This window comes from Camelina sativa, chromosome 5 (genome assembly GCF_030686135.1).
Source record: "Camelina sativa cultivar CO46 ecotype springtype chromosome 5, ASM3068613v1".
Classification (NCBI taxonomy): Eukaryota; Viridiplantae; Streptophyta; class Magnoliopsida; order Brassicales; family Brassicaceae; genus Camelina; species Camelina sativa.
This window is the reverse complement of record NC_141884.1, coordinates 36,450,420-36,462,683: the sequence shown is the minus strand read 5'-3', so window position 1 is coordinate 36,462,683 and position 12,264 is coordinate 36,450,420. Positions and strand designations below refer to the sequence as shown.

At 36.2% G+C, this 12,264-nt stretch overlaps 1 protein-coding gene, 1 long non-coding RNA gene and 2 pseudogenes across 7 annotated transcripts; 2 read left to right on the top strand and 2 right to left on the bottom strand.

Moving 5' to 3' along the window:
• Positions 1 to 1,164: 1,164 nt before the first annotated feature.
• LOC104789714 (mitogen-activated protein kinase kinase kinase 20-like) lies at positions 1,165 to 2,109 on the top strand. Its single transcript, XM_010515367.1, has one exon. It carries the CDS (start codon positions 1,165 to 1,167, stop codon positions 2,107 to 2,109), a length of 945 nt encoding a protein of 314 aa, XP_010513669.1.
• A 418-nt stretch (positions 2,110 to 2,527) lies between these two features.
• LOC104789712 (putative pentatricopeptide repeat-containing protein At1g68930 pseudogene) lies at positions 2,528 to 8,918 on the top strand (annotated as a pseudogene). 5 transcript variants are annotated; one of them, XR_015557769.1, is made up of 11 exons: positions 2,528 to 5,023; positions 5,114 to 5,225; positions 5,563 to 7,001; positions 7,106 to 7,343; positions 7,473 to 7,593; positions 7,681 to 7,905; positions 7,995 to 8,060; positions 8,143 to 8,211; positions 8,302 to 8,373; positions 8,467 to 8,650; positions 8,743 to 8,918. The product of XR_015557769.1 is annotated as a putative pentatricopeptide repeat-containing protein At1g68930 pseudogene, transcript variant X5 (transcript). The 5 variants fall into 5 exon arrangements; XR_015557768.1 differs by having other exon boundaries at positions 8,467 to 8,918; XR_015557767.1 differs by having other exon boundaries at positions 5,563 to 7,343; positions 8,467 to 8,918.
• On the bottom strand, positions 5,398 to 7,854 carry LOC104789713 (putative U-box domain-containing protein 42; annotated as a pseudogene).
• Positions 8,919 to 9,694: 776 nt separating the features above from the next.
• LOC147944820 (uncharacterized) lies at positions 9,695 to 10,101 on the bottom strand. Its single transcript, XR_015557023.1, has 2 exons — positions 9,975 to 10,101; positions 9,695 to 9,901 (listed from the first exon to the last, which is right to left on the bottom strand). It is a non-coding gene; the product is annotated as an uncharacterized LOC147944820 (long non-coding RNA).
• Positions 10,102 to 12,264: the final 2,163 nt, after the last annotated feature.

Below are 12,264 nucleotides of genomic sequence, written 5' to 3'. Positions count from 1 at the left end.
GGTAATTAAAATTGACCGTAACAATTGTATTTGGCTCATTTAAAACTTTGTTACGGTCAATTTGGGCTTAAACTTTATAAATGAACTTTAAAATTTCAATTAAACTTTAAAAATGGACTTTAAATTTTAATTTATATTTTGCATATGTAGAGTAATACTATCAATAAACATTTTATTAACTATTCATTTTATTATTTTAAAAAATGAAAAAAAAATATTTAATACGAAACTTACAAAAAATAATTTATGTCTGAACATACGAACTAATATAAAAATTAAAAAAAATTAAACAAGCTTTTAAAATATAAAAAAATTTTAATTCAATATTTTAAATAATTAAATTAATTTTTTTTCTTTTTTCTATTCAGTTCTTGCCCGCACAAGCGTGCGGGTAAATCACTTAGTAACCTCTTAGAATTCATAATCTTGTGATTTTTCGTCGTACAGATATGTTGTAATTTAAAAAAATATATAACAAAAAAATATAAAAAATCATAAATCTTGTTGAGTACGTAGTAGAAAAAACCTTTAATAAAATTTATTATTATTATATTTTTGTTCGATAAAATTTGATGATTAGTAGAATATATCCTTTAAATTTTGGTTCTAAATTCCATCAAATTTCCTTTGAATTCATTAGGAGAGAAAGTAATAGAGTGGCACATGTTTTAGCTAAATTTGGCTGTAACAAATTGTTTGTGCCAAATTAGCTATTTCAAACTTACTGATAATCAATATTACTCTAATACTGTTTTTGTGCCAAATTGGCTATTTCAAACTTTCTGTAATGATTTTCCTTAATCAATATATATCATTTGTGGAAAAAAATAGTAGAATATATCCTTTATCATAAATAAATTAAAAACTTTTAATAAAAACCTTTACTTAATTTTGATGATAAATCCTGTTGCATAGGAAAAAATTACAACGTATTTTTTTTTGTTGTTTTCTTTTTTCCGCAGCATTCCGTGAGAAAAGGAAAATACTTTTATCAAAATTTTGTTTTTTGTTTGTAAATAAATTAAAAAACAGAAAAGAAAAAAAGGAAATTAGGGTTAAGTCGGTTTATCCTCCTTATAAGTTACTCCCCAGTCCCCAAGCTACTCTCAGATTTCAAAGCTTAGCTTTTTCTATTTGTTGTCGCTTAACTTTCTATTTGTTACGATGGTGGTGTTAGATTTGAAGTTTGAGAAGTTTCTGGGACAAGGTGCATTCGGTTCGGTGAGTCTCTTTAAGCACGAAAGACAACGCGACGGCAAAATTCTCCACGCCGCCGTGAAAACTTCCGACGATCAACACGCCAAGGCTCTCTGCCAAGAGTTTCAGATCCTTTCAAAATTCAAAGGATATTCGAGAATCGTCCAATGTTACGGGAACGGAGTGCAAGCGAAAGTCAACCAAAAGGGTTACGTGGAATACAAGATTCTCATGGAGTACGCGGCTGAAGGAAGCTTGAGCACTTTCATGGACCGTTTCGAATACGGGAAATTGCCTGAGCCGATGATCAGAGAGTTTACACGTATGCTTCTCGAGGGTTTAGCCACGATTCATGGACACGGCTATGTTCACTGCGATCTCAAACCCGAAAACATCCTTGTTTTCCCTAGCCGTGTCTACGACTACAAGACCGGTGCGTGGAGAACGTCTTACGAATTGAAGATTTCTGATTTCGGGTTGTCGAAGAAAGAGGGAGACACTAAGTGGTGGCATCCCGATCAACCGTTTGCGGGAACACCGATCTACATGTCCCCTGAATCGATCTCTCACGGAGAGATAGGGAAAGGACTTGACCTATGGTCGTTGGGATGTGTTGTGTTGGAGATGTACACTGGAAAGAGACCATGGTGGCATACACACGATTACTTGGAGGATCTCATGAATTGCTACGAGCCACTGTTTCCGAGTAATCTTTCTTGCGATGCAAAAAACTTTCTCATGACCTGTTTTGCGTCCGAACCAGATGAGAGAAAAGACGCGTTAACATTGTTGAGGCATAGCTTCGTACCTAGAGATAAGTTGGCAAAGCTGAAGACTGACAATCCCAAGGATTTGACCCTGGAACTGGAGAAAATTAGACTGATGCTTTGCGAAATTAAGAGTATGTGTTAATTTCAAGTGTTGATGAGTTAATCAGCCAGAGCCCTCGTCAGCATTGATATGATTCATTCACTTTTACTAGAGTTATGTAAAGATTGTTTTTTCTTTCTTAATTAGTAGAGTTATGTATAAGAGTTGATGTCTTTGTTCTACAAATATGTTTCTAGATCGTTTAGAATCTTGTAATAGTTGAATTGAATGTACCAGATTCATATGTTCTCTTTAATCTTCTCTGCTACTCACAGTTTACTTATTTAGAGTCCTAATATCTCGATTATGCAGCTTCCGCTGTTTCTTTTTCTCTGTTTTTCATGGGTTAAACAAATTACATATAAAAAAGTTCGGATCTTTGATATTGTTTGCTTCATATATAACCTCAGTAGAGTATGAGTGTGTTGTACTTTACACCAGTTTACAAGGTTTGATGAGTTTTGTTTCCTTCTTCTTCGGCAAAAGATATTTTTATTTAAGTTTGTTGTATTTTTACGACCAATGCTTTTTGTTTCCTTATTTTTTTGGTTATATATTATTCTTAGTGTAGCGAAAAAAGACAAAAGTAACGGATGAGTATGGCGTCGAACTACTACTCTGCTCAGATAAAGCAATGCATTGGGTTTGGAACTAGAAATCAGTGTCGCCATGTGAAGATGATCCACGGGAATATTCTCAGAACTCTTCCTAATCTAGAGACGTTTTTGCATAACAACATCGTCCACGCGTATGCTGTAATCAGAAGCTCAACTTATGCACGCCGAGTGTTCGATGGAATTCCCCAGCCTAACCTTTTCTCCTGGAACAATCTTCTTTTGGCTTATTCAAAATCTGGGCATATCTCAGAGATGGAACGTACCTTCGAGAAGCTTCCTGACCGTGATGGTGTTACTTGGAACGTTCTCATTGAAGGGTACTCCTTGAGTGGGTTGGTTGGTTCAGCTGTCAAGGCTTATAAAACGATGATGAAAGATTTTTCTTCTAGTTTGACTAGGGTTACGTTGATGACAATGCTGAAACTTTCTTCTAGCAATGGACATGTTAGTTTGGGCAAGCAGATTCATGGTCAGGTTATCAAGCTTGGGTTTGAGTCTTATCCTTTTGTTGGGAGCCCATTGTTAGATATGTATGCAAAAGTTGGTTTTATCTCTGATGCAAAGAAGGTTTTTTACGGGCTAGAAGATAGAAATACGGTTATGTACAATTCGTTGATGGGAGGGCTTTTGGCATGTGGGATGATCGATGATGCTCTGCAGTTGTTTCGAGGAATGGAGAAAGATTCAGCTTCTTGGTCAGCGATGATTAAAGGTCTTGTTCAAAATGGACTTGAAAAGGAGGCTATTGAATGTTTCAGAGAGATGAAGATAGAAGGCTTGAAGATGGATCAGTATCCTTTTGGAAGTGTGCTACCTGCTTGTGGGGGATTAGGAGCAATAAACGAAGGGAAACAAATTCATGCTTGTGCGATCAGGACCAATCTTCAGGATCATATATATGTAGGCAGTGCTCTGATTGACATGTATTGCAAGTGTAAGTCTTTAAATTATGCAAAGAATGTGTTTGATAGAATGAAGCAGAAGAATGTCGTGTCTTGGACAGCGATGGTTGTGGGTTATGGCCAGACTGGGCGTGCTGAAGAGGCTGTTCAAATTTTCCTTGATATGCAAAGAAGTGGAATTGACCCAGATCATTATACTTTGGGACAAGCGGTCAGTGCATGTGCCAATATAGCTAGCTTAGAAGAGGGCTCCCAGTTTCATGGAAAAGCTATAACTTCTGGCCTAATACAGTATGTCACTGTTTCAAATTCATTGGTGACTCTGTATGGAAAATGTGGAGATATTGATGATTCTACTAGGCTGTTCAACGAGATGAATGTCAGGGATGAAGTCTCTTGGACTGCAATGGTTTCCGCGTATGCCCAATCTGGAAGGGCCATTGAGGCTATTCAGTTGTTTGACAAAATGGTACAACATGGATTAAAACCTGATGGAGTGACTTTGACTGGTGTTATTTCAGCTTGTAGTAGGGCAGGATTAGTGGAGAAAGGACAGAGATATTTTGAGTTAATGATAAATGAATATGGAATAGTGCCGAGTAATGGCCATTATTCTTGCATGATCGATCTCTTTAGTCGATCTGGAAGGTTAGAGGAAGCCATGCGTTTCATAAGTGGGATGCCTTTTCCTCCAGATGCAATTGGTTGGACTACTTTACTCAGCGCATGTAGAAATAAAGGTAATTTGGAAATAGGTAAATGGGCGGCTGAATCACTCATAGAACTAGATCCACATCATCCTGCTGGCTATACCCTATTATCAAGCTTATATGCTTTAAAAGGGCAATGGGATTGTGTGGCCCAGTTAAGGCGGGAAATGAAAGAGAAGAACGTGAGAAAAGAACCTGGACAGAGTTGGATAAAATGGAAAGGAAAATTGCACAGTTTCTCAGCTGATGATGAGTCAAGTCCATATTTAGATCAGATTTATGCTAAGCTTGAGGAATTGAACCAAAGAATGATATGTAATGGTTACAAACCAGATACCAGTTTTGTCCACCACGATGTTGAGGAAGCTGTTAAAATAAAGATGCTTAACTATCACAGTGAAAGGCTTGCAATTGCCTTTGGATTAATATTTGTACCCTCAGGCCTACCTATTAGAGTGGGAAAAAATCTTAGAGTGTGTGTGGACTGCCACAATGCTACTAAACATATCTCCAGCGTCACTGGTAGAGAGATACTTGTCAGAGATGCTGTTAGGTTTCACCGTTTTAAAGATGGAACTTGTTCATGCGGAGATTTCTGGTAGTTTTCATCTTGGAATTTTCATGATGACTGTCCCTTGCTAATCTGACAAATCAAAACAGATTCAGGAAGATTCAGTTGTACTGTCAGTCATTTTACTTGGATAATGAGCATAAAGAAGCGGAACAAGTAGGACTTATCTCTCTTTGCTTCCAATATTTTCTCGCTTTCTAATAATCCTAGCCTGATTTTATATATGCTGTCAATATTTGTGAATAGGATTCTGAGCCTGATTAGTTGCATTGGACTTCAGTTGGTGAATTGGCTGAGAGATACAGGGTGCATTCATATAATTTGACTGCAACATCGACAGAGTTGGAAAACATGAATGGTAAGACCTATCTGGATTTGTGACTTTATGTATTATAAAGTTGAAGATGGGTGGTGTAGTTTCTGTTTTTTTCAGTCCGCTAACTGGAAATCGGTGCATTATAAAGGCACTATAGTTCTTTGAGATTTTAGTCTACACGTAACTTATATGTATAAATTGCTGAGCATCTTTAATTTAATGATGGTGGGATCTCTTTTACTAAATGATTAGAGTTTGTACAAGGATAGGGGAATCCTGATCAACCTTTGAACTTTCTAGTCCGGTCACTGACAACCTTTGAACTTCATCACTTGATGTTTTCATCAATAAATCAACAAACACTGATGTCAAATCGTAGTTTCTGGCTAGGTACATCATTTGGGGCTCGTACAGTGTAGTTGTGAATCTCACTAAGATGCCAACGAGACCTTCCAGAAAATCAGTTGCATATCTGCTTCTTCGTGTTCCACTTCTTTGAATCAGATGGATTGCATGCAGAATTTCAGACACTATGCTCTCGTTGACCAGTGCTAAATTAAGATTCAGATTTTGATGAGGCAGTTTAGCAAGTAACTTGGCTGAAACAGCATGCTTTTCTGTTATCTGATTTGCTTCTATTGGGCACTGGATAAGATTTTCTGGCTGGCCTCTAGTTTTGCATTGTCTCTCTGATAGCATGTGACCAATGTAGGGGGTAAGTGCTATCAGAAGTTTTAATGCCCCAACCCCCAATTCTTCATGAGGATTGTTGATGAGTTCTATCGTGGCAAAGCTTGCGTCGGTTTCTTTGATCACTGAGACAATTGTTGCCATTGATCTGGGTGATTTGGGCAAGGATAGGAGAATCCTGATCAAATCAATGTTAAGATCATCTGGGCTTGAGTTCTTGAGCATGTGGATGATGTTGTATACAAAGTAATCCGAGCCTAATGTGTGCCCATAGTATTCATCTCAAATGTCTCATGTTCCATATGTTGGCAAGCATTGTAGCAGCTTCATTCCTGGAGTTCATCAGATCACTGAACATTCGCTTGGTGAACATCTCTTCGACCATGAACTTGATGATGCCAACTTCTACCAGTATCTGGTTGTTGGGGTGATACAATGAAATATGAGCAAGTGCTTTGAAGGCGGCTCTTCTAGCGTCAATATTTTCATATTGCACCACGCCAATGAGCGCAGGGCAAGCCTTCTCAGCTACGTAAGTTTTTTTCTCATGTCCAAATCGATTTCCACAAGGTACGCAGCCATCGCCACCTGAGTCTCTTCGCTCCCTGCCACATGTCATTCGGAAGTAAACTGATGTTAATCAACATCAATTCTATGCTTCACAAACTTTGGAGAGAAAAGCATTATGTATTTACCTTCTGCTAGATGCCCCAGAAGAGGTTCCAATCCAATTAATAGTCCACTCTCTGCCATTTGCTTGATGTTCTCAGGACACTTCTCTAGATATTTTAAGATTTGGTCTGATGTTTCACACGCAAAGGCATCCAACTCTCTGTTATACTTTGCGGTAACTAACATCAGTATCGCCCCCGTAGCAGTCCCAATCTTCTCACATGCATGTTGGGATTTCGAAAGCTCAAGCAGTAAGGCTAGTGCTACATGTCTTACAGGCTGGTGACTGCTTCCCAATAATTTGATTATGCGTGAGATAGTTATGGTATTTCCTGAAAGATAACTTTGAAATATAAAAGTCTATTGAAACAAGTATTGTAGAAGTGTTGTGTCTAGGAGAAAGAAATACAGCAGACAGCAGTGCATATCATGTAAGGTAGTGCTTTTGCATAATAGGTAAATAAAAGAGATCCAACCTTTCCATCATCAGTGTCTTCATCCGCCAGTGACCTTAACAACTGTAGCAGTTCATACCTCACATCTTTACTTCTGTACGTCAGGTATCTATCAAGAAGCTGAATGATCCCAGCTTCACGAACTTGTACCTTGTTGTACTCTTTCCCTTCACAGGTCATTTGGAGATTTCGTAATGCATCGATAACCATACTTTCTGAACCGCCTAAGGATAAAGCTGCATGAGCCACTTTGATTCTTGCTGCCTCGTTACGTACTTTCCATTCCTGAATAATGGTTTTCAAGACAACATTTACAGTCAATTCAGTGGTCAACTTTTCCCCGGTAACTGGACAGCTAATCTCATCGGCGTTTGCAAAACTGTCAAACCACTCTGTTACTGCTTTTCTCTCGCAGGTTACTCCTGCTTCTGTTGTGACTGGATCTTCCATTATCTCTTTGGTCAATGGGCAGATGAAAGCTTGGTATGGAGGCTCCATGAACTGTGTCACCTGTGGTAACATTGACAATGATTCACTAAGATTACCATACTTTCTCTGGCTTGGAATATCTTGTAACTCGGTAATTTGTTCAGGTGAAGTTTTGAAGTTTCTCTTTTATTTTTTTTGTTTTCTCTCTGCCTTTATAAAAGTTAACACTCTTAATATTTCTCTGTTTGTAGAATTCTGAAGCAGCTCAATCACACAGATCAGAGCAGTCTGAGGAAGAACCAGACAACAATGGTGATAAAAAGAGGAATAAAGATCAAAGTCCAAATTCACCTGGGAATAAGACAAACAGTGGGAAACAACAGGGCAAACAAAGTTCTGATCCTCCAAAAGATGGATATATTCATGTGCGGGCACGAAGAGGCCAGGCCACAAATAGCCATAGTCTTGCAGAAAGGGTACAATTTCTAAAACTATCTTGGAAGTTGAAGTTGAATAGAAAGCTATCTCTTCTTGTATTTTCGTCTTAACTACTTTGTAATTATAGGTTAGGAGAGAAAAAATTATTGAAAGGGTGAAGTTTCTTCAAGATCTTGTACCGGGTTGCAACAAGGTAAGGTCTTTTTAAGTGTTGATAATGATGGATATTAATATGTAAGAACAGCTAATGCAGAAAAATGAATGTGTGATTGCAGGTGACTGGGAAGGCAGTTATGCTTGATGAAATCATAAACTACGTACAATCGCTACAATGCCAAGTTGAGGTATGACAATGTCCTAATTCTCAATGAAGTGTTCTTTGTGTTTGCTTTTTATGCTCAATTCTTTTTCTCATTCTCTTTTGCTTAAAACAGTTTTTATCGATGAAACTTGCAACTGTGAACCCACAAATGGACTTTAACCTTGAAGGTCTTCTTGCAAAAGATGTAAGATATTTTTGCAAGTCTTTCAACTTAATTCTCCTTATCATTTGAATCATCATCCTACTAAGGTTCTTATAAACTGAATTCTATGCACAGGCACTTCAACTACGAGCTGGTTCTTCATCTACAACACCATTCCCATTAACTATGGAGCTGATATTGTTGGTGATTGTTTATGCAAAATAGGAAACAACTGGATGGGAGTGTGATTTGCAAAATGTGATTCACATTAACTATGGAGCTGGTGATGTCACACCCGACCCTCAAGCAGCAGCTGCAGGTGGAAACAGAAACCTGTTTTACTCTTTTTTTCGCCAAGTAATAATAGTTTGTTTTGGTAAACCTTCTATGTAATTTGTTTTCTTGTTACAGCATCTCTTCCAGCTGCAAATATGAAGGTTGAGCCATAATATTTCTTCTTGTTAGATAGAATATGAAGTTATTGTAATCTTTTTATTTATTTAATTAAAGTTACTATGTAGTATATTATAATGATGTTATTAACGAATATGATACTGTGACTACTTGTACTACTAAGCGTTTGAGATTAGTGGAAGAACCGCATAACAGTATAAATTGTGAACACTAACAATGCAAAATGATAGTTTTGTATAAGTCATAATAACATTTTAGTTTGCCATCTATCTCCATATTTGTACAGTATTGTGTATTGGGCAAGCCCGGGTATATTAAAATTTGATGGAATCAAATTCTAGTATACACGTAACAAACTGTAAAATTATTAACAATGTAAAAAATATAAGAAAGATTGTATATAGCAAATTGTTAAAATATACAAATTTGTTTAAATCTAACTACACTTATTTTCTCCACAGTTTCAATCTTCCAAGCTCATCTCTAGAATCATCCCTTTGTTTTGCATTTCGTGGATGGGTGGTAATATCTGCAACCGAGTAATCATCAGTTAATAAACTCAAATTACAACACGTACTCTCCTTCCTGTAATTTTTTGGTGTTCTCGAATCAATTCTATCTCCCATCTCAAATAAATTATGAAATGTTTGGATCAGATTATTTTATTAAGAGGGGTTATTGGTTCTATGATTTTAATGGATTTGGAAATCCAAACAAAAATCATGTGTTATTCAATCATTGATTTTAAAATACTCATCAAAATTTTGTGTTATTGGTTATATGATTTACAAATACTTGTTAAAATCCCATGTTATTCATTTAATGATTTGTTTTTGGATTTCAAAATTCACATTATGTTTTAAATGGATTTATATGGATTTGAAACTGTAAAATAGAAGGATTCAAATCCAAGGATAAAACATGTTATTTCAAAATTCATCTGTTATGATTTTTAGAATTTACAATTCTATATGTATTTAGAAATCATCTCTCCAATAACAGCCCCTAAGATAAATGAAGATACAATTGATAAACAAACTAATTGCGTTTAACTTCATGTTTGTGTACCGCATCATCCTGAGAATAACTTCCATGCAAATAATTACTCCAGGTTTATCTTTGAAATATTGGAGCTCTAATCTTTCATTTCTTCAACCTGAATCAATAAAATTAAAGAGAATTAGTATAAGATAAAGAAAATTTAATATAAATAAAGATTAGTCACAAACCTGTATAGACTTTTGCGTTTTGGTTAGCCTGTGGATATTGCAACCTCACAAAAACCGATGTAGAGGAAGAAAGACTACCAAAATCCAGATGAAAAATAAAAAAAAAATGATCAGATGAATATGAGAAACAAAAAGATAATGATCAGATAAATTACGAGAAACAAAAAGATGAATAAATTAAAGGTTATGAAGAAAATAAATGAGAAAAAAAAATTAAAATGTTGGAGAGGAATACGAAAGGAGATCAAATAGGAAAAAAAAATGAATTGAATTAGAGTTAAATAGGCGTTATAAACCATGAACGGTTTTATCTTGGTTTTTGAACCTGATGGTGGTGGTTACATAAATTTAGGAATTTAGGTGATTACAGATTTTTTTTAAAAATTTAATAGTAAAAAAATAGAAATAGCCCATACATTACAATCATGTTTTTTTTTTAATTAATGGACTTTTATTTTTTTCTTAATTTAAAAAGTAAAAAAAAAAATTGATGTGCTTTCATTTGATTGGCCAGGTGACTTATGCTTTATAGGATAAAAGATAAATCGTTTTAAAGTTTGCAAAATAATTGTTATAATGTATAATATAATATATAATAGACAAGATTATGGTTTGTGCTACAATATGGGTTAGATGTTTTTCTCTACGATCGAAAATCTGTAACTTTATATTTAAAAGATAGTTGATGTTATTGTAAAAAAATATATTTATCTCTTATTCACGTTGAATTTTTATTTTGGTTAGATTAATTTTGGCAGAGTAGTATTTGATTTTATTAAATATTTCGTAATGCAGTGCTTAATAATATTTTGCTTTGTTTTTTGTTAGTTACTTTTTAATGATATAGTTATAATTATGTGCGGAACAATATAATTATGAAAAAATAATATAATGATTGTTGGGCATAATTTTAATCATATAAATTATAATGGATAAATTCTATTATATTTATGATATATTCTATAAAGAATAGAGAATTATGCATTCTCTAGAACATTGAGTCAATACCGGCCGTAACGGTAAACATTGAGTCAATACCGGCCGTAACGGTAAGCATCAAGCCAATACGGGTCGCAACGACAAGCATCAAGCCAATACAGGCCGACACAATAATTAACAAGCCAATATGGGCTGTAACGACAAACAACGAGTCAATATGGGATGTAACTGACTTTGTGACCGACTCTGATTTGCTACGACATTATCAAGAGAATATTTGACTCAATCTTATAGAGAGAATATTCGGAACGACCTTATCTCATGAAGAGGCGGTTACTCAAACCCAAATCCCATGAGGATTAGGGTAAAGGGACTTCCCTATAAATAGGGAGCGATTTCGACATGATAGGGGAGGGAAATCGAAGCCAAAACAAGAGACCAAAAACACAGCCACACGACTCAATTCCAAAGCATTGCTAGGGTTCCTAAATTGACTCGTTGTGCCTTAAACTCTTGTATTTGAGCTTGATATTTGATCAATAAAAACAACTATTCAACATCTATTTCTTGTTTCCGTAGTCTCTAAACGAATCAATTACTTTTGCCCAAACAATTGGCGCTAAAGAGAGGGGTAAAGTAAACTACATGAGATGACAGGAAACGGAAGTGATACGGCTAACATTGATGCGAATGTCGCTGCTCAGCTTGAAGCCCTGAATACTAAGCTGAACGAAGCAGTCAGAAGCTGACACAGATCGAGGCAGATAACGCTAGGCTTCGGGAGGAGAACGCCTCGCTGGTGACAGCAGGGAGAATTTTTATCGAAGCAAGCACTAGATTTCGCGGCGTGCAAGTGAATCAGATGCAAGACCTTAACTCAACACCTATAACCAATAATCGAACACCCACAACGGAAGACGGACGGCTGGAAACTCCTCGTCAGGAAGAGAACGACGGAGGAAACCATGACAGAAGGCAGGCACATGAAAGTCTAGTTCGAGAAGAAAATTTGGATCAACAAGGAGTTGTTAACACACCGCGCATGACAGGAATCGAGTATGGACAATTCGCCCACTTGGAAGCAATGTTCAACAAACGATTTGGAGAGATGGAATCTATGATTGAACGACTACCAGGTGTAGCTCAGCCAATTCGGAAGAGCAAATTACACTTGTATGCTGACACACCATTCTCTGATGAAATCACACTCACTTAGATGCCAAGAAAATTTGTGCTACCAACAATGAAGATGTTTGATGGAACATCTGACCCAGATAACCACATAGCGCCAATACAAACAACGAATGTTCACGACGGCCATTCAAAGAGAATATCAAGAAGCTACCATGTG

Coding starts and splice junctions, on each gene's coding strand:
- LOC104789714 (XM_010515367.1), top strand. CDS start 1,165: ATGGTGGTGTTAGATTTGAAGTTTGAGAAGTTTCTGGGACAAGGTGCA.